We start from the raw sequence: 20,660 nt of genomic DNA, 5'->3' as shown, positions 1-20,660 counted from the left end.
GCATACGCAGTTTCACTCTGCTGTTTCTAGTAGGGAAGCACTGTATTTAGTGCAGGAGAGGCAAAGGCATGATCCCTCACTGCTGCCAGAAGCGTTCTACAAGGAGAAGTAATGCACACGTATTTCTCCCTCTAACTCCACTCCCCTCACCAAGCCACAGCCCAGACCATACAGGTGGAGGTGAGATAGTCAAACATTTTCACCTCTGGATTTCCAAAGAGAATCCAAAGGCTTTGGCAGCACATGGCAAGTGTCATCTGATGCAAACATATGCACAATAAGCCTTGGTCTACACTACAGAGTTAGGTCAACGCAAGACAGCTGACATCGACCTAACTCTGTAAGCATCTACACCAGGGATCGGCAATCTTTGGCATGCGGCACGCCAAGGTAAGCCCCCTGGCGGGCCGGGCTAATTTGTTTACCTGCCACATCTGCAGGTTTGGCCGATTGCAGCTCCCACTGGCCGCGTTTCGCCACTCCAGGCCAACGGGGGCTGCTGGAAGCAGCAGCCAGCACATCCCTTGGCCCGTGCCACTTCCCGCAGCCCCCGCTGGCCTGGAGCGGTGAACCGCGGCCGGTGGGAGCTGCAATTGGCCGAACCTGCGGACATGGCAGGTAAACAAACTGGCCTGGCCCGCCAGGCGGCTTACCCTGGCGGGCCGTGTGCCAAAGGCTGCTGATCCCTGATTTACACTAAAATGTAGCTCCCACCAATGTAACTCGCCAACTACTCCGACTTAGTAACTCCACCTCTGTGAGAGGTGTAGTGTTTAGATTGATGTATTTATGTCGATGCAGCATCAGTGTAGATACTGTGTTGCTTACATCGACTGTTGCTGATTTTCAGAAGCCACTCCACACTGACAGTTAAATCAGTACAAGCACTCCTGGTGAGGACGCACACTGCTGACACAAGGAACATAGTATGGACATGCAAAAGCGATTTAATTAATGTAGTGGCTGTATGTCATGGTAACTTAGGTCAATATAATTTTGTACCGTAGATATACCCTAATTAGTCTGAGGGAAAGGAACCAACTGAGGGAAAACAAAACAATCACCCAGCACATTCCTCAGGTGATGGACCAAAACAAAGCTGTGTGTTTGCTTTCTCAATGGCTGGCACAGATAAGGCTGGATGAAAGCCAGCTGGTTTAAGTTCAATTGAACATGATGGAAGAAATACTGATTGGTGTAGAAAGTACCTCGAGGAGGCTAGCAATGTCTATTACTGCTCCATCAAGTGAGGGAATCTATCTACCCATTGTCATTGATATACATTCTCAAGGTGCTACTCAATATATCCTGCCTGTACTACTAGATAAAAATGTCTTTTCCCATCTTTAGATGGCAAAAAAAAGCATCCTCTCTTTGGTAAGAAAGGCCTCACCTTGATCTATGCCTTTGTTACAACTACACTAGACAACTAACATGCAGTACCTTGTAAACAGAACAACGTTTTGATCAAGGTACATACAGTAACTGTAAACAAGGCTAACTGGTCACTACAGGATTCTGTTTTCCTTTGCTGTTCCTCATAAACCCTTGGAAACATGAAACTGAAATCAGTCTCATCCATCACTCACTGGCTTGTCAACATGGTTTTACTTGCAAAGACTAGAGCCACTAGCATGCTAGTTGTCACTGTGAAGACAGAGACAACAGACTTCTCATTGGAGCCATAAGCACACCGGTTTGTTATGAGGACAACATGCACATGTCACTACTGGGTCATGAAGACAACATGCACACTGATTTAGCACCACAGGACTGCAGGCAAGGGTTTGGAGATTTTTTTTTTCTTGTATCTTTAAGGGAAAACTTTGTTTGAGAGGGAACTACCTAGACCAGGGCACAGTCTTTGCAAGCAGCTGTAAAGGAAGTTGATAATCTGATTGTGGTAGGTGAAGGAAAGGCCTGGAGAGCTCACCATTCAGACATGTTTTCATCAGAACCCTGTTTTTGTTCATCCGCTTCACACTCCATCCTCTCCTTCCTCCCCCCTTTACTGAGGAAGGGCCTGTTCTCTGCTGACTCGCACAGGCCATGGCTGGATGAAGTCCAAGGGGCGTTCTCCTTCCAGCGTGACAGACGCTGCTTCTTGGCTGACTTGAACCTATAGCCTCTCTCATAGTTCCACTCCGACACCTTGAGTTTCTGCTGGAGGCTAGCAGCTACCTCTGAGGTCACACGTTTCACCTTCCGGCGACGCCTGAGGGGCCGGCAGGGTCCATTTTCCGTGAAGGAGTCTGACTCATGCCAAGAATGCTGCTTGCTCTTTAGGGTGGCACTCAGAGCTGGGTGGCGTTTGGCCACAGCCATGTCATCCGAGTCACTGAAGTTGGCAGTCAACACCTCACGACAGTCCTTCATGGCTTCATCCAGGCTTGATTCCGAAGCCTCACTGTAGCAGCAGGCATGCTCCGCCTGGTGCGTGAAGTCTGAGCGCCGCTTACGACCCCTCCTCTTGCGAAGCTGCCGCCGCTGCTGCCTTGGGCTCAGGGCCATCTCTTCCCACAGCTCATCCAGCTTGTTTTGTTCTGAGGTCTGCTCCAAGGCCGAGGCCAAGTCATGCACCAGCTCATCCATGGGCAATGTCTACTAAACACGAAAACAACCAATTAGCACCAGCCACTAATGTCACTGCAACAGCACGTCACTAGACCAGCATAAACTAGAGCCTTCTTCACACCAGCAACTTGGTTAGACACTTACCTTGGACCTGCCCAATAGGACTAATACAGGCAAACTGTTCTTCTTGTGCTACAGCTCAGTCTTCCCTTTAAAATTAGGGCTACCACTTCCCCTTCCCAGCCAAGACTGCCTCATGCTATAGCAATTAAAGACAAGTTTATGCCTGACACGGACACAGGATTGCATTTTCTTCCTTGAAGCACTATGTCCCAGTATCCAGCCTAAAAGTGAAATGGCCTGCATTCAGAACACCATGTGATGTCATACCATCAGCTGTTATATGCAAGAAACAGGGTTGGGCCTGCTCAGTACATGGATGGGAGACCTCTACCAGTCACAAAGGGACTGTGAATGACTTAATAGGTGGCACACTTGGCTCAGACCAATGACACAATGGGTATTAAAAAGACTCTATGCTGCATGACGGTCAGTCTTTCCAAAGAGGAATAAAGCTTAAGTCTCATACTAATGCAGTCACAAAGATTCCATGATGCTTTGCCCCCCTCTCTCCTTTTTTTTTTTTTTTTTTTGAGGTGGGAAAATCAGGCGTTAACCAGGAATACTGTTCAAATTTCAATCGGCGTAATTATAGTCTAGTTCGTTACATCTCCCTAGCCATTACAGTTCTATATGGGATTGTTCTTCATCTCTCACCCAAAACTGTTGTTTCGTGTTGCTGTGCACTACCAAACAGCTGTGGTTTCCCACCCCACAAACGACTGCTCACTCAATACACAGGGAGTCTTTAATCTAACGCACTTTGGAGTGCGATACTACAAAACCAGGATCCTGTTGTTGTACAATAAATCCGCTCCTGCTAAGATACTGACACTTTCTAACCACAGCAGCAAACTGGACCCCCAACACAGAAAACTGAAAACACCTTATGGGAATATGTATATATCAATAGATTTGTGTACACTGGGGCAGAGCTGCCTCAGGAAATAGGGGACACCGTGCCTTGCCCTCCCCCCACAGCCCTGATGAGGCCAAGACCCGGGGACTGAGGGAAAGCATCAGGGAAACACACAGGACAGAAGCTCTGGGCACCTTTCTAACCCAGGAGTCGGAGACGTAGCTAAAATCCCCCATCACCCAACGCAGCACAGACCGACGCCACGACTCCTGCGTTCCACTTCCTCAGCTCCTCCCGCAGCTCATCTCCCCGCCGCCGCCGCCTGTCAGCCTTCGGCCGGAACCACCCTCACCCCGCCCACGGCGCCCGCCCTGCCTGGGCCCCAGGCCCTCAGCCCGGCTCTGGCACCACCCCAGGGCCTGGCATCATCCCCCGACCTATGTCAGACCCTCGCGCTAACCGACCCTCCCAGCCCCGAGCCGGGCCAAGGCGGGTCTCACTCACCCGCCCGCCCGCCTCGGCCTCTCCGGGGTCCTCGGCCTCCTCTCGGAACAGGACTTCCGGTCTCGGGGGTCACTTCCGCCCCGCACCGCGCCACGCCCCCTCAGCGTGCACACTTCCGCCCCGCCGCGGGGGAGCTGTGCGAATGATGAGCAGCTGCGGGAGGCGCGTGGCCCGGGGGGCGCACGTGCAGCTCAGGCGAGAGGGGCAGGACGATGCTTGCGATCTGTTCTCTGCTCCCTTCGGGCTCTTTCTTTGCAGCAGCAACAGCTTGTCAGGCGGGGGGCTGGCCCCGCTGCTGTGCTGCCTAAACAGAGAGCGGGGGGGCTTGGTGTGACCCTGGCTGGGGCAAAGCATACAGCTGCTCCGTGCTGCTCTCCGCCCAGCCTGTCCATCCGCCCAGGAGACTGGAACCACTGCCTCCTTCCCTCCTAAGGCAGTGAGTTTCGGGGACTCTACAATGCCCCTACCAAGAGCCCTAGATGAGGACCTGGCTTTAAGCACAGCTGAAGTGGAGGGCTCTCAGGGTTGTGTGGGACTCTCTTCCCTGCTCAGATTATTTGTTGAGCTTCATCCTTGCATTTATACAGGTGTGAGCACAAGGCTCCTGCCCCAAGGAGCTCACAACAGGACAAGGTGATAGGCAAGCGAGACACAAGCCAAAATTTTTATTGGCATGATAAAACCAGAGGTGAAAGTAAGTCGGTACAGCGTACTGGCAAGAGCCCGTGCACTGTATCGGGGTGGATCGGCTTCCCCAGGCAGCAATTTAAAGGGCCCGGGGCTCCCAGCTGCTGCTATCACAGTCCCAGCCCCAGGCCTTTTAAATCTTGATTTAAAGGCCCCGGGGATGTAAAGGCCCCGCCTCTTCGAGTAGAGGCCCCTCCTCTTCCTAAGGACTCCAGAGTATCAGTAAAATCCTTTAAGTTACTTTCACACCTGGATAAAACCTGTGTGTGTTACTAAAGTGTGAGTAGACTGAGGGCTTGGGTCTCTATCAGAGGTGGATGTGACCCAGCTAGTATCTGCTCCCAAAGTATGCTACATCTACAGAGTGTGGTGTTTGGCCTGAAGTGGACAGATGGGATTGCATCAGCCTTTATCCTACTGAATGGGGTTATATCCTTTATGCCCAGTTATCATTATTGTCTATGTTTACAGATGGCACCCAAATGCAACAGGCAGTGGATACCTCACAATGCAGTATTGCAAACATATGTTACATACAAAAAAGCTGTTTGTTACAGGGGAGAGTGCAGCATGCAAAAGTCAGGGAGTGGCAAAGTTCAGGTTGTTCACACATTACCATACAGCATTAAATTACATGTCTATGGACTGTTTTCTCTACCTCATTCAATGCACGTGTTGTACAATGACAGTGAATAAGGCAGATGCCTACCAACATATGGTCCCACTCTGCTCAGTGTCCCCTTCAAGTTCCCTTTGTTTGACTCTTTGACCTTCACACCTGCCCCTGTTACATTTTTCTTTGTCCCCTGTAATTATTTGAGTACCTGGACCTTGTGGATCCTCCCCTAAGGCTGGTGGAGGGCCCTTTAGCAGTCCTTTAGCCCACTTCCCAGAATCCAATAGGAACATAAAGTCCCATGTACACCATTCAACCTCCGCACACTCCTGCCTCATTCACTATCCATCCTGTACACTGAATGAATGGGGGTCCTGCAGAAAAAAAAAAAGTATGTAATCATATAATTACAGGCTTCATGTCCAATGACCACCTGGTCTAGTGGTCAGCTCATGGCCTTCTGTCAGCCTAGTCATCCCAGAGAAGGCTGACTGGGGCCACAATCACCCCCATATACTCCAAACCTCCCACAGAGATTCTGTCACTACAGTGGAGCAGGGGAGGGGGGAAGATAGGGGGACCCACACGCACTCCAACACAGGACCGTAGGGTTTATCAAAGTACCCAGCCCACTTATTGAGCTACTCCAAATTATGTTTTCCCTTGGGTACTTCCAACCACACTAGAGCTCCTCAGTGTGGGGCATGGTCTCTGACCTAGCAGCCTATCCCCAGTCTCTGACAGCCCTGTTCAATCAATCTCTTTTAGGGCTTTTCAGCTCCTAGAGAGGGGAAGAGAGCCTAGTCCCTGCTACTAGAGCAGCCATCACAAAGCTTTTGCCACTCCTGCCACAGCCGCAGCCTTGCTTTCTGATGCCACATGCAACTCATTTCCCCCCTTTTCCTGGGCAGTGTACTTTTAAACTGTTCCTCCACTGAGAACACGCCCTACACCTGCTGAGGGGTAGCACCTCCCTAGTCCAGTATTGCTGTACTCCCAGTCCTGGTTCAGAGTGGGGCCTGTAGATGCCATCACGCTGTATGAAACTGCGTAAGCACATGGGTCAGAGGCAACGTTGCAAGGCCAGCATTAATTTTGGCATTTATTAGAAAACATCTAGCCCTTCCTTTGGAGATGACTGCAGGATTGTTCCCTATATTAATTTTTCCAGGATTTTGTCCAGTCTAGTTTTAAATATTCCAAGTGAGGGGCTTCCACCATTTCTCTTGAGAAACTAACACAGGAATGCCAGACTGATCAGATTAGTGGCCTGTCTAGCTGCTATACTGTCTCAAAAAGTGACCAATACCAGATGCTTTACAGGAAAGCATAAAACTTCTAGCCCAGTAACTCAAATAAACCACATGATTAGGAAATGTCACTTCATGTACAGCCTAAATTTTCGTTTCCTTTTCCCCTCATTCTTTAGTTCATTCTTTGGAGCATGGTAAACAAAGCTTCTCCCTCCTTGCTTACTCCCTTCAGAGCAGTGTGGAGACAATGCATTTAGAAACCAATCCAATGCCCAATAAAGTCAAGGAGTGTCTTTCCACTTACTTCAATGGGTGTAGGATTGGGTCTTTGTCCTATTGGAGAGGAACCAAGCAACACCCCTCCCCCCAGCCCCAGGTTGACAATAGAGACAAACTGGATGGAGCTGCAACCAGCAGTCTCAGCTGGAGTGTGGTATCGCAGAATCTTGAGGAAGTTAAACTGAAAGTAAAAGGCAGAGAAAAACAGGGATCCGGGTGGTGCTCCAGAATAAGCAGTTCATTGATTTATTCTGTGATTCTGTGGTTGAAGATTATGAGATAGAAATAACTTTCTCACCGCTCGTTTGACTCATGGTGTCTTGCCCAGTTGTCCACTCGCTGGCACATTCCTTACAACCATGGGCGGCAGCACGTATAAGAGGCTGGGGGAGGTTAAGCCTCCCCAAAAAAGGTTGGCCATGTGCAGGAGGGCAAATTCTGCAGATGTGGCACAGGTCACCTCCCTTTGGAGGCATGCCAGCCTGCCGCTAGGGTGACCAGGTGTCCGGTTTTTGACCGGAACACCCAGTTGAAAAGGGACCCTAGTGGCTCCAGTCAGCACCACCGACCCAGCTGTTAAAAGCCTGGTCGACAGTGCTGCGAGTCTAAGGCAGGCTAGTCCCTACCTGTCCTGGGGCACCGTGCTGCGCCCTGGAAGGGGCCAGCAGGTCCAGCTCCTAGGCTGAGGGGCCACGGGGCTCCACGCGCTGCCTGAGCACCGGCTCCGCACTCCCATTACTTGGGAACCAGCCAATGGGAGCTGGGGAGGGGGGTGCCTGCGGGTGAGAGCAGGACCCCAACCCCCTGCCCCAGCCCAGTGAAAGTGAGTGACAGTGGGGAAGAGCGAGCCACTGAGGAAGAGGGATGTAGTGACCCGGGGCGGGGCTTTGGGGAAGGGGCGGGGCTAGGGTTTGAGTTTTATGCAATTAGCAAGTTGGCAACCCTATTCGTCACCTTTGGAGCACCAGAAATGAAACTCCCTAGAAGTGAGGGGGCCACTGGTGCCCAGACTGTGGCTCCACCCATGCTTTGTCCTGAGGCCCTGCCCCTATTCAACCTCTTCCCCTGAGGCCCTGCCCTTGCTCCACCTCTTCTCATTAGGCCCCCTCCGCTCGCCACTCGCTCTCCTCTGCCGCACAGAGGAGCAAGTGGTTGGCGAATGAGGGGCATGGGGAAAGAGGCGGAGAGGAGCAGGCAGGCGGGGGGGGGCTTGTGGGAGGGATGGAGAAGAGCAGGTGGGGGGCTCGGGGGAGGGAAGAGGTGGAGTGAGGGTAGGGCCTCAGGAGGGTGGAGTCATAGTCCAGGCACTAGTGCCCCCCCCCACTCTTCTAGGGAGCTTCCAGTGCTCGCGTGTAAGCCTCCCCGAATGGAAGGCTAACGCACCACCTATGCTTACAACCATTTAGTACACTCTCATGCCACAACACGTGTCCACACATTGCCTTGAAGATGGGCACGTTAGACCAATATATATAGCTGTCAGGGAATGGCATAGTTCTTGTGTCACATTCACGGAGAGCCACTGCTCCTCCCACAGAGAGCACCAATTAGTCTTTATTTTGACCTCTTCTAGTTGATGGTTCTGTACCCCAGCCTGACCAAAGGTTGTCAGAGGAGCTGTGGCTGCATATGTGGTCTCTCAAACCCAGCTGGAAAAGGGCCTGTATCTCCCCGTGCTTGACTCAGTGTCTAATCTTCAGTCATTTTCTGATTTAGTGGGTGTATATTATCAGTCACCACCGGTTGTTTATGAAGTTCTTATTTATGGAAATATCAGCAACTAACTTGTCTGACCTCTGGCCCTGGTTTGAATGAAAGTTACATCTTCCCTATTGAAAGCCTGACATTCCTGTATTGATTTTCTGAAGATTTGTGCTTTGGTAGGTCCCATTGCTGGAGTTTCAGCTCCTGTTTCTACAGATCATTAGCTGCTAATGGAAGCTGTGAGTTCACAGCTTGCCCCAGGTGCTTATTCTTTTGTTGTTTGTTTTCTTTTGGTTTTTAGTCATGGGAAACATAGAATCATAGAATATCAGGGTTGGAAGGGACCTCAGGAGGTCATCTAGTCCAACCCCCTGCTCAAAGCAGGACCAATCCCCAATTAAATCATGCATCTAGTGAGTTGGGCAGGAGGACTCCTGGGTTCTATTTCTGGCTATGCCACTGACTACATATATCCAAGTCAAACTTAATTTTGTTATTTCCTGCCCATATTTCTAACCTCAGATCTTTTGTATTCTCTGTCCTTATTAGGGTTTGCAGCTCCTCCCAATTTAGTATCAACTGCAAATTTCTTTAACATGCCTCTCATCCAGATCATCAATAAAGACATTAAATAAAACCAAGCCTAACCCCCACAACCCAGTTCTTTGCCATTTTGTATTTCCTTTTGTTTATGATCCTTCTGCTAGTTTTTTATCCATGTGGCAGTGCTCATATTCAAGCCAATATCAATTCATTTTTCAAGTAACATTTTACAAGGCACTGTATCAAATGCTTTGCTTAAGTCCAGATATATTACATCTGTGGCATTCTCTTCATCCATTAATTTTGTAAATTTAATCAGAGAAAGTAATCAGGTTTGACTGACGTGATTTGTTCTTTATAAATCTATGCTGCTTCTTATTACTCATAGTTCTGTTATCCTCTAGATGTTTACATTTTTCATCTTCTTTTACTATTTATTCCATTAATTTACCAGGAACAAAAGTTAGACTCAAAGAGTGATAATTTTCCAGAATCACTTTCTTTTCTTTTTTTAAAGAATGGCACTACATTTGCTTTTTTAAAGTCCTCTGGCACCTTTCCTAGTTTGTTATGATGTTCCAGAAAGTTCAGGCAGTTCATTGAGTTTGTTAGCTGATCACCACACCACCACAGAATGCTGATTTCTATACAAGCTATTTTCCTAAGTATTCCCTTACTTGTTTTTCACCAGTCACTTCAGTGACAAAGTTTTCATTACTTCCTAACTGTGAGGCTCTATACCTTATTTTTTTTGTTGAAGAAAGATTTTTTTTAAAGTAAATCACTATCAAGGCCATTTTTTAGTTATTGATTCCACCCTCCTACCCCCCTCATTTATCAATGGACATACTTTCTGGTACTTTTGTTGCATTAATTTAATTGTAAATTTCCTTCTTATTCTCTTTTTTAACCCTTTTGATGGCAGTAACTAATTCTGCTTTATCACAGTATATTGCTTTCCCTTCCATTTTTCCATTTCCAGTCCAGGGTTTTTTACCCTGAAATCTTAAATCCCTCCTAAAATCTAATCCCTTTCTACTACTGCACTCAACCTTCGTGCTTCACGATGTAAGACAGCTACTAAATGCCTAGGTTTTGGAAGAAACATTCCTTATGGGCAGGTTATTCCATCAGTATCCACTTCAGAGTTTCTTGCACCTTCCTCTCAAGTATCTGGTCCTGGCTGCTGTTACAGATGTGATGCTGGATTAGACAGTCAATTATGTAGCCATTTCTATGTTCATATGTCCTAGGGGTGTGAAAGTCCATAGCAGATGCCTGCTGTAGTTTCTCTTATGTTTTCCGTTCCTTGTACCTTTTCCCCCCAAGTATTTCATTGCCACTTTCTTCATGAACAAACTATTTCATTTGGGGCATAAATTTTGGATATAGCAGGCCAAATTGGGAAGCATCGCTCAGATCAGATTCATGATGCAGTTTTGCCTGAGTAAGGATGGCAGATTCTGGTGCAGTTTGCAGGAGAAAGAAGAAGTGGCAGCAGGAGCTGACCTGGGTGTTTGCCCCGGGGAGCAGGAACCAGGCTGGCAGATGCTCGAGTTCAGGATCCTGACAAAAGGAAGAAAGTAGAGCAGCAGAATACGGACCCTGAACTTCAGAAAAGCAGGCTTCGATTCCCACAGGGAACTGATGGGCAGGATCCCCTGGGAGGCTAATATGAGGGGGAAAGGAGTCTATGAGAGTTGGCTGTATTTTAAAGAAGCCTTATTGAGGGCACAGGAAAAAACCATCCCGATATGCAGAAAAAATAGCAAATATGGCAGGCAACTAGCTTGGCTTAACAGAGAAATCAGTGAGCTTAAACAAAAAAAGGAAGCTTACAAGAAGTGGAAACTTGGACAGATGACTAGGGAGGAGTATAAAAATATTGCTCGAGCATGCAGGGGTATAATCAGGAAGGCCAGATCCCAACTGGAGTTGCAGCTAGCAAGGGATGTGAAGGGTAGCAAGAAGGGTTTCTACAGGTATGTTAGCAACAAAAAGAAGGTCAGGGAAAGTGTGGGACCCTTATTGAATGGGGGAGGCAATTTAGGGACAGATGATGTGGAAAAAGCTGAAGTACTCAATGCTTTTTTTGCTTCGGTCTTCACAGCAGACAAAGCCAGCTCCCAGACTGCTTCACTGGGCAGTACAGTATGAGGAGGAGGTGAGCAGCCCTCAGTGGTGAAAGAACAGGTTAAGGACTATTTAGAAAAGCTGGACATGCACAAGTCCATGGGGACAAGTGCAATGCACCTGAGGGTGCTGAGGGAGTTGGCTGATGTGATTGCAGAGCCATTGGCCATTATCTTTGAAAACTCGTGGCAATCGGGGGAGGTCCCAGACGATTGGAAAAAGGCAAATATAGTGCCCATCTTTAAAAAAGGGAAGAAGGAGAATCCGGTGAACTACAGCCTCTCCTCAGTCCCTGGAAAAATCATGGAGCAGGTCCTCAAGGAATTTGAAGCACTTGGAGGAGAGGAAGGTGATCAGGAACAGTCAACATGGATTCACCAAGGGTAAGACATGCCTGATCAACCTGATTGCCTATGATGAGATAACTAGCTCTGTGGATATGGGGAAACCGGTGGACGTGAAATACCTTGATTTTAGCATAGCTTTTGATACGGTCTCCCACAGTATTCTTGCCAGCAAGTTAAAGAAGTATGGATTTGATGAATGGACTATAAGGTGGATAGAAAGCTGGCTAGATCAGTAGTGGGTAACCTCGCATGCAGCCCATCAGGGTAATCCGCTGGTGGGCTGTGAGACAGTTTGTTTACATTGACCATCTGCAAGCATGGCTGCCTGCAGCTCCCAGTGGCTGCGATTCGCCATTCCCAACCAATTGACCGGGAACAGCGAACTGCGACCACGCTTGTGGATGGTCAGTGTAAACAAACTGTCTCACAGCCTGCCAGTGGATTACCCTGACGGGCCGTGTGCGGCCCGTGGGCCACAAATTGCCCACCACTGGGCTAGATTGCCAGGCTCAATGGATAGTGATCAACAGCTCAATGTCTAGTTGGCAGACGGTATCCAGCGGAATGCCCTAGGGGTTGGTCCTAGGGCCGGTTTTGTTCAACATCTTCACTAATGATCTGGATGATGGGATGGATTGCACCCGCAGCAAGTTCGTGGACGACACTAAGCTGTAGAGAGAGGTAGATATGCTGGAAAGTAGGGATACAGTCCAGAGTCACCTAGATAAATTGGAGGATTGGGCCAAAAGAAATCTGATGAGGTTCAACAAGGACAAGTGCAGAGTCCTGCACTCAGGACAGAAGAATCCCATGCATTGCTACAGGCTGGGGACCGACTGGCTAAGCGGCAGTTCTGCAGAAAAGGACCTGGGGATTACAGTGGATGAGAAGCTGGATACGAGTCAACAGTGTGCTCTTGTTGCCAAGAAGGCTAACAGCATATTGGGCTGCATTGCCAACAGATCAAGGGAAGTGATTATTCCCCTCTATTCAGCACTGGTGAGGCCATATCTGGAGTACTGAGTCCAGTTTTGGGGCCCTCACTACAGAAAGGGTGTGGACAAATTGGAGAGAATCCAGCGGAGGGCAACGAAAATTATTAGAGGACTGGGGCACATGACTTATGAGGAGAGGCTGAGGGAACTGGGGTTATTTAGTCTACAGAAGAGAAGAGTGAGGGGGGATTTGATGGCAGCCTTCAACTACCTGAAGGGGGTTCCAAAGAGGATGGAACTAGGCTGTTCTCAGTGGTCGCAGATGACAGAACAAGAAGCAATGATCTCAAGTTGCAGTGGAGGAAGTCTAGGTTGGATCTAAGAAAGTGGTGAAGCATTGGAATGGGTTACCTAGGGAGGTGGTGGAATCTCCATCCTTAGAGGTTTTTAAGGTCAGGCTTGACAAAGCCCTGGCTGGGATGATTTAGTTGGGGCTGGTCCTGCTTTAAGCAGGGGGTTGGACTAGATGACCTCCTGAGGTCTCTTCTAACCCTAATATTCTATGATTCTATGAGAAGAAGGCAGGAAAAGTGGGAATAAGAATTAGGAGGAACACAGCAGAACCTGCTGGCATAACCTATTTGCTGGTCAGTTTGCAATATGTCTGTATTACTTTACACCAAGTACCTCTGTAGAGAGGCAGGGAGAGAGAAGAACTGTGCACAGGGCTAGGAACCAAGAGTTCTAATCCCAATTGTGCCTGATTCCATCCATATTCCTGGCAAATTACTTAATCCCTCTATGTCTCAGTTTCCCCATTTGAACAGTGCGAATAATGGTATTGACCCCTGCTTCCAGGTCCATTGTGAGCCTTCATCTGTTAATGTTTGTGAAGTGCTATGCAGATGCATACTCAGAACGATTATCCTGGCAGGACAGGTACCATTTTCTGGACTCTATATGTGCAAATATTTTATACAGTCCAGGGATAGTTTTACTTTGATGCCCCTCCCCTTCCACCTTTGTTAGCGTCAATATTATTGGGAGTGGGCAGGGAAGAGAGGGCATTAATTGCTGGCGGTATTGCCAAGGTGAGCAAGAAAGGGAGCTCCCCTGGATCATACCAGCCAAGTCATTGCTGTCCCTATGCCCAGCAAGCTTTCCACTGGGTATACAGAGAGGTCCAGCCCTAGATGATAGGACAGGTGTAGAAGGGGGTTATCACTCTCCCCCAGTGAATGCTCTGCAAGGCCCCCTGATGCTTCTCGGCAAAACCTTCCAGGGGTTAAAAGGAAAGAGAGGGAAGGGGACAAGAGACAAAGGGAGGAATAAAGTCAAAAAATGTGCCATGAAGCTTCTGCAGCGAAATGCGGAGAAAGTCATTTCCAACTTCTTTCATCTCAGAGATGAAGCCACTAAATAAAAGGGCAGCACAGAACACAAGGGCTTTTAATCTGTCTCATCTCCTTCATAATAACTGCAAATTTTCCCTGGGCTCCTGGGAGTGAGCCTCTTTCCTCTGTCTTTGCCTTATCTCCCCCCTCCATATTTCACAGACGGCTCGGCTCCCCTCACTCCACTGCCCCCGGCCTAGTCTCTGCAAGGCCTGTGGGAGCCGCCAGCTCCCAGGGCCTCATTGTTCCCGGCTTGGGAGGAAGCTCAGAGAGGGAATTGAAGGCAAGTCAAAGGGAAACGGCATCATCGCTGCTTCATTAATGGGAGCCTTTCAGTGGCAAACATATCAGAGCGAGGTCTTTTCAGAGGCAGTAATTAGCAATTTGGAGCCTTCCCCCCTCAGGAGATGCAGCTGCGATCTAACAAGTGGGAGTAGCGCTCGCCTCCTTTTACGCTTCATATTTATTGTTTTTCATTTTCTCCATCTTCCTCCCATTGTCCAGCCTCCTCCTCACTACCAGATAAGGGCTCTTTATTAATCGCTCTCTTTTAATTCTTCATTAATGATAATAACTTTCTCTGCCACGCAGAGAGGCGTTAATCTTTCTTGGGTATTGAGAAGGACAGGGTTGAAAGGGAGAAGGAGTGAAGGAGTGCACAGTGGACAAGGCAACTCTGTAGCTTTTCCCTACTGAAAGGGAAGCTTTTTCCTTCTTGGAGGCGTTTCTGAAGACTTGGGTTGCCGAGTTGCGAGTGGCTTGTTGGAAAGGCTCAGCCCACTGATCAGGCCATCTTACAGGAAACTGATGGCATGCATCAAACTGTACCCTGGCTTTGCAAACATGGTCCTTACAGGAAAAGGCTACACTGGGTACAAAGAAAGAGACTTTTAAAGATGGCATCCACAGAATGCCTTGATTTGTCTGACAGCAGAGGTAGGCCCCTCTGGCTGACACCGGTTGCTTGGGCTGGGTCCCCAGCTAGAGCTGTGACAGAGAAGCTGCCCTTTTACCCTAGAGATATATTACATGGGAAAAATATATATATACACCTGGGCATCTAGACTGGACCCCTCCCCTCAGAGCACAGAGCATCCTGACTCATAAATTTTACTGGAACATGCTCCCTTGAACCAGACAAGCCTGGATTCTGCCCCTGGACTGGATCTAACTGGCTCCTGCCCTCTAGGTCAGGCTGTATCCTGTGCTCCATTCCCCTTCCCACTGTATTAGATGGGACTCTAGTGATCCTTGCCACCATCTCTCCCCAACACAACGTACTAGACTGGTTCTAACCCCTTTGCATGAAACTGAACTAAATCCTGGACCAGCTGCAAGTCCCTCCCCCTCCAACATATGCTACTAGGGCTCTATTCCTCCTTATCCAGCCTTTGCTGATTGGCAGGTAGTGGGGTGATGAGGCTTCTTTGGCAGTTTCCAGGAAGATTGCGCCTGCATATCCCCAACCTCCCCTGCACCACAGCCAGGGGAGCAAATGGGACATGTTTGTTTGGTGCCATCACTGCCAAGCCCTTTGCAGGCATCACAGAGCTCCAAGGCAAGGAGGAGGCGGCAGCATAGAGCTGCTGGGAGGGGGAGGGAAGCAGCTTGACAATCCCCTTCGAATTATAAACATATCCTCTTTAAGTACATTTCTAAGGATAACATTTGTATTACGGTGTCCTGTGGCTGCTGATAGGGCCCTGCTTATCGCCTTGGTCTCTCCTCCTTTCTCTGGGCCCTGCTGGGAAAGGTCCCTATCTGGAGCTGAGCTGGCAATCCTCTGCCAGGCAATTGTTTCAGTCCAGGGGAAAAATTAATTTCTGCCTATCGTTAATTGAGAGAATTGTGTGGAGAGCTGGGAGGGGGGGTTGGAAGGAGGGGGATGGAGTGGGGAGAGATCGTGTTATTAACAGTGTCCCTTTCATAACCAAATACCCTGATTTCCATCAGCAGCATGAGAGGCTCATTACAGCAGGAAGGTGATTAGAGAACTTGGAAGAGCTATCAGGCTGAGCAGGAGAGTGACAGGGAATTTGGGAGGGACTCCCAGCAGAAAAGCTGTCACACTAACTATTCACTCTCACCCTCACATCAGTGTCCCGCTGTCTCTTCCCTCTGCACCAGCTGCCCACAGCCTCAGTGGAGATGAGCTGAGAAGGCCTGGAAAGAAGCTGCTGGGAGATCTAGAGAAATTGGAGGCTGAAAGAATCCATCCCCTGACTAAGGAGCTTATCTGTTCATTGCTGGTAGCCCAGGAGAGGGTTGGAGGCTCCAGGGCAGGGGTGGGCAACCTACAGCCCACGGGCTACTTCTGGCCCATCAGACGTTTTTATCTGGCCCTTGAGCTCCTGCCGGGGAGTGGGGTCGGGGGCTTGTCCCACTCCAGCTGCCCCACTCCACTACCACTCCGCCCTCCTGGCTCTCCCAGCCCCAACTCACAATTCCACCATCTTCCAGCACACGCAGAGCCACAGTGCACAGACGCAACTTCACTGAACTGTTTCTGGGATCGGAACCCCATCCCTGCGCGGCAGCCACCCCCACCCATGCAGCAGCTTGCCCAATCCCCACCCGGTCTCCTATGGCCCCACCCTCGAGAGCCTTGAAACTGCCCAGGTGCCACACCTGTCCCAGCTAGGGTGCCTCTGCCCATGGCGGTGCCTGGTACAGCCGCCTTCGTGTCACTGCTGGCAGAGTCCCTAAGATGTTACCAAGGTGGGGGAACTCTACATGGGCAGTACCTGGGACTCCCTTATATAGCCCCCCCATGCTACACCCCATAGAGTCCCCCTCCTCCACTGGGCATTCATGGCCCGCCATACAATTTTCAGACCCAAATGCTGCTCTCAGGCCAAAAAATTTGTCCACCCCTGCTCCACGGGAATAGCAGCATGTGTGCGAGATGGGACAGGAGTCTGCCCTTGCTTTTCTGGGAGCCCCAGGGAGGACTAGAGTCCACAGGGAATAGCAATGTGTGTATGTATGATACAGCAAAAGGCTTCACGAGCATTGCTAGAAGTCCTGGAGGGAGTGGGCTGCTTCGGAATGTGCTGGTCAGGAAAATCACATAAAACCATCCCAGGTGCCTCACAAATGGTCCAAGAGGAGGTTGCCTGGTTTGCAAGTACCTGAAACCAGTCAGCCCCATTCCCTCCCCATCTCTGACTCAGGGCACGTCTTCTCAGGTACACCTCTCTTTGCTATGAAATACATAGCTCTCTTCCACAAGATCCCCAAACACACAGCTGAGAGGTACCTGATCCCCATCAACCCCTATCTCTGAGACACTCAGACCTCCATGTATTCTCCTTCCTCATGAGACATCTGAGATAGCACATGCTTCCCCACCAAACCTCTAGCCTTCAGACACTGACTTCCCTCATGAGACACTCAGCCCACACCCATTCTTTCTCTGACAAGGAGCTAGAAAATCCCCTTGATTCCTGCCACTGCAAGAAACCCACCCCACTTTATTTCCTTTCAGGCCAGCGAGCTCCCTTGGAAACTTAGCCAATGCACATATACATTACAATAACACTGGTGGGAAATAAAATGAGCAGTTGAGCTTCCCACATACAGCAGATAGATAATACAAGAAAGCATTGCCACTTTGATTGCATTTAATTTTTTTTCTAAATTTGGTGGCTTCTCAGTCCTGTTCCCAGTAGATCGGAACATAGTAATTACAACACCTGATTGGACCAGTATTCCATCTAGTCAACTACTCTACTCTCTAGCAGTGGACAGTACCTGATGCTAATGAATAATTATGGAGTAACTTTCCCATAAGGGAAGTTTCTGCTTAACTCCATCAGTGTCCAAATCTCACACACAAACCCCTCGTACAATTGCCACTAATTGCCCCCCCTTGTTTATTTTATTTATTTAGATGTACAAGAACTAGTGAAGGTGCCTTTCATACTCCAGTTGCCCCCACAATTATTTAAAAACAATCAATATAAACAGAAAAAACAGCAGCAATCCCACAAAATATAGCAATAACTACAGAAACCACAGAGCATAGACACAATACTAAGAACTACTCCCCTCCCTAAATGTCAGTCCTCAAGTATCATCATCACCATCATGGCAAATTCCAAAGGGACATGATCTCCTTGCAGATCAAGCACCACCTTGATCGATCTCTAGCTAGGTCTTTAAAGCGGTCTGGGAGGATATTCAGTTTATGTCCATCATCGGTACTCATGACACCAAAGCGCCAAGAAGTCTATATACTAAGATGGGTGAACTTCAGTGCTTGGTATTAAATGAGGATATTGATATAATAGGCATCACAGAAACTTGATGGAACTATGATAATCAATGGGGCATGGTAATACCAGGGTACAAAAATGTATAGGAATGACAGAATAGGTCACGCTGGTGGGGGAGTGGCACTATAATATGTGAAAGAAAGCATAGAATCAAATATAGTAAAAATCTTAAATGAATCAAACAGTGCCATAGAATTTCAATGGACAGAAGTTCCAAGTTTGAATAATAAGAGTATAGCAGTAGGAATATAGTGCTGACCAGCATGGTGGCAGTGATTGTGAAATGCTCAGGGAGATGAGAGGCTACAAAAACCAGAAACCCCAATAATAACAGGGAACTTCAACAATCTCCATATTGAATGGGAACATGTCATCTCAGGACAGGATGCAGAGATAAAATTTCTAGACACCATTAATGAACGCTTCTCGGAGCAGCTAGTCCTGGAACCCACAAGGGGAGGGGCATTTATTGATTTAGTCCTAAATGGCGCATAGGATCTGGTCCAAAAAGGTCCACTACTGAATCACTCAGTAATAACAACCATAATGTAATTAAAATAACATCCTTGTAGGGGAGAAAATACCAAAGAAACCCATCAAAAAGGGGAATTACACAAAAATGAGGAGGCTAGTTAAATGGAAGTAAAAAGGCATAGTCACAAGAGTGAAATGCCTGCAAGCTGCATGGAAACTTTTAACACACACCATAATGGAAGCTCAAACTATATGGTATAATCCAAATTAAAAAAATAGAAAGAGGTCCAAAAACACCTCCATGGCTAAACTAGGGCTGCCAGGCATCCAGGTTTGGACTGGAAGGCCTGGTCGAAAAGGGACCCTGGCAGCTCCGGTCATAGGCTTGCCAACTTTCTAATCGCACAAAACTGAACACCCTTGCCCCACCCCTTCTCAGAGGCTCCGCCCCTACTTGCTCCATCCCCCCCTCCCTCCGTCGCTCACTCTCCTCCACCCTCACTCACTTTCACTGGGCTGAGGCAGGGGGTTGGGGGCTCCAGCTTGGGGTGCAGGCTCTGAGGTGCAGCCGGGGATGAGGGGTTTGGGGTGTGGGAGAGGACTCCAGACTGGAGCAGGGGGTTAGGGTGCGGGGGGTGTGGGCTTTGGGTGGGGCCAGAAATGAGGGGTTCAGGGTACAGGAGAGGCTCCGGGGTGGGGCAGGGGGTTGGGGACTCTGGCTGGGGGTGCAGGCTCTGGAGTGGGGCCAGGGATGAGGGGTTTGGGGTACAGGAGGGCGGTCCGGGCTGAGGCAGGGGGTTGGGGTGCTGGTGGGGGTTTGGTGTGTGGGGTCCCAGCAGTGCTTACCGTGGCTCCCAGGAAGTGGTCACCAGGTCCCTGCAGCTCCTTGGTGCATGGATAGCCAGGGAGGCTCCTCACGCTGTCCTTGTGCCCAAAGGCACTGCCCCTGCAGCTCCCATTGGTCACGGTTCCCAACCAATGGGAGCTGTGGAGCTGGCACTAGGGGTGCAAGCAGGACACGGAGCCTCCCTGGCTGCCCATGTGCCTAGGGGCTGCTAGGACCTGGCAGCTGCTTCCGGGAACCACAAGGAGCTAGGAGCTTGCCTTAGCCCCAGCCCGCACTGTGCCGCTGACTGAACTTTTAACGGCCCAGTCGGCTGTGCTGACCAGAGCTGCCAGAGTCCCTTTTTGACCGGGTGTTCTGGTCAAAAACTGGCTGCCTGGCAGTCCTATCTGATCAGCATGACTGACTGGGCTGTTAAAAGTCCGGTTGGCAGTGCAGTGGGACTAAGGCAGGCTCGCTGCCTGCTGTGGGTCCGCGCAGCTCCTGGAAGTGGCTGGCATGTCCATGCAGCCCCTAGGCTCAGGGGAAATCACGGAAGCTCCGTGTGCTGCCCCAGCCCCCAGCGCCGGCTCCACAGCTCCCATTGGCCAGGAACTCCGGCCAATGGGAACTGAGGGATTGGCGCCTGCGGGTGCGCGCAGCACGCAGAGCCCCCTGGGCTCTCCATCTAGGAGCCACAGAGACATGCCTGCTGCTTCTGGGAGCAGCGCAGAGCCGGTGCCTTAGCCCCGCTGTACCACCAACCCGGAGCCACCTGAGGTAAGTGCCACCCAGCCGGAGCCCACACCCCAAACCCCCTCCTGCACCCCAATCCCCTGCCCCAGGTCGGAACCCCCTCCCACACCCTAACTCCCTCCCAGACCTCGCCCCCCCTCCCCCACCTGAACCCCCTGCCCCAGCCCTGAGCCTTCTCCCACACCTTAACTCCCACCTGGAGCCTGCACCTCAAACCTCCTCCCACAGGACCCAACCCCACGCTCCAGCTCTGAGTCTCCTTCCACACCCCAACCCCCTGCCCCAGCCTGGAACCCCCTCCTGAACCCTGGCCCCATCCTGGAGCTCGCACCCCTGCTAGAGCCCTCACTCCCTCCCGCACTCCATCCCCCTGCCCAATCCC

At 49.8% G+C, this 20,660-nt stretch overlaps 1 protein-coding gene across 7 annotated transcripts in view; it reads right to left on the bottom strand.

Moving 5' to 3' along the window:
• GPATCH2L (G-patch domain containing 2 like) overlaps positions 1-4,141 on the bottom strand; it is a 43,541-nt gene extending 39,400 nt beyond the window's left edge. For 4 of the 7 annotated variants that reach the window (XM_074955986.1, XM_074955987.1, XM_074955984.1 and 1 more), the window contains exons 1-2: positions 3,748-3,891; positions 1,934-2,601 (exon numbers count right to left, since the gene is read on the bottom strand). In XM_074955986.1, the coding sequence (XP_074812087.1) occupies positions 1,934-2,601; positions 3,748-3,789 (710 nt within the window). In that variant the 5' untranslated portion in view covers positions 3,790-3,891. Of the gene's footprint in view, positions 1-1,933; positions 2,605-3,747; positions 3,892-4,057 lie in introns of those variants that run through there. The other 3 variants (XM_074955991.1, XM_074955988.1, XM_074955990.1) reach the window with 3 other exon arrangements.
• Between the last annotated feature and the right edge of the window lie 16,519 nt (positions 4,142-20,660).

Source organism: Natator depressus, chromosome 6 (genome assembly GCF_965152275.1).
Source record: "Natator depressus isolate rNatDep1 chromosome 6, rNatDep2.hap1, whole genome shotgun sequence".
Lineage (NCBI taxonomy): Eukaryota > Metazoa > Chordata > Testudines > Cheloniidae > Natator > Natator depressus.
Note: the sequence above shows the minus strand (reverse complement) of the source record. Positions and strands in the feature narration are given on the sequence as shown.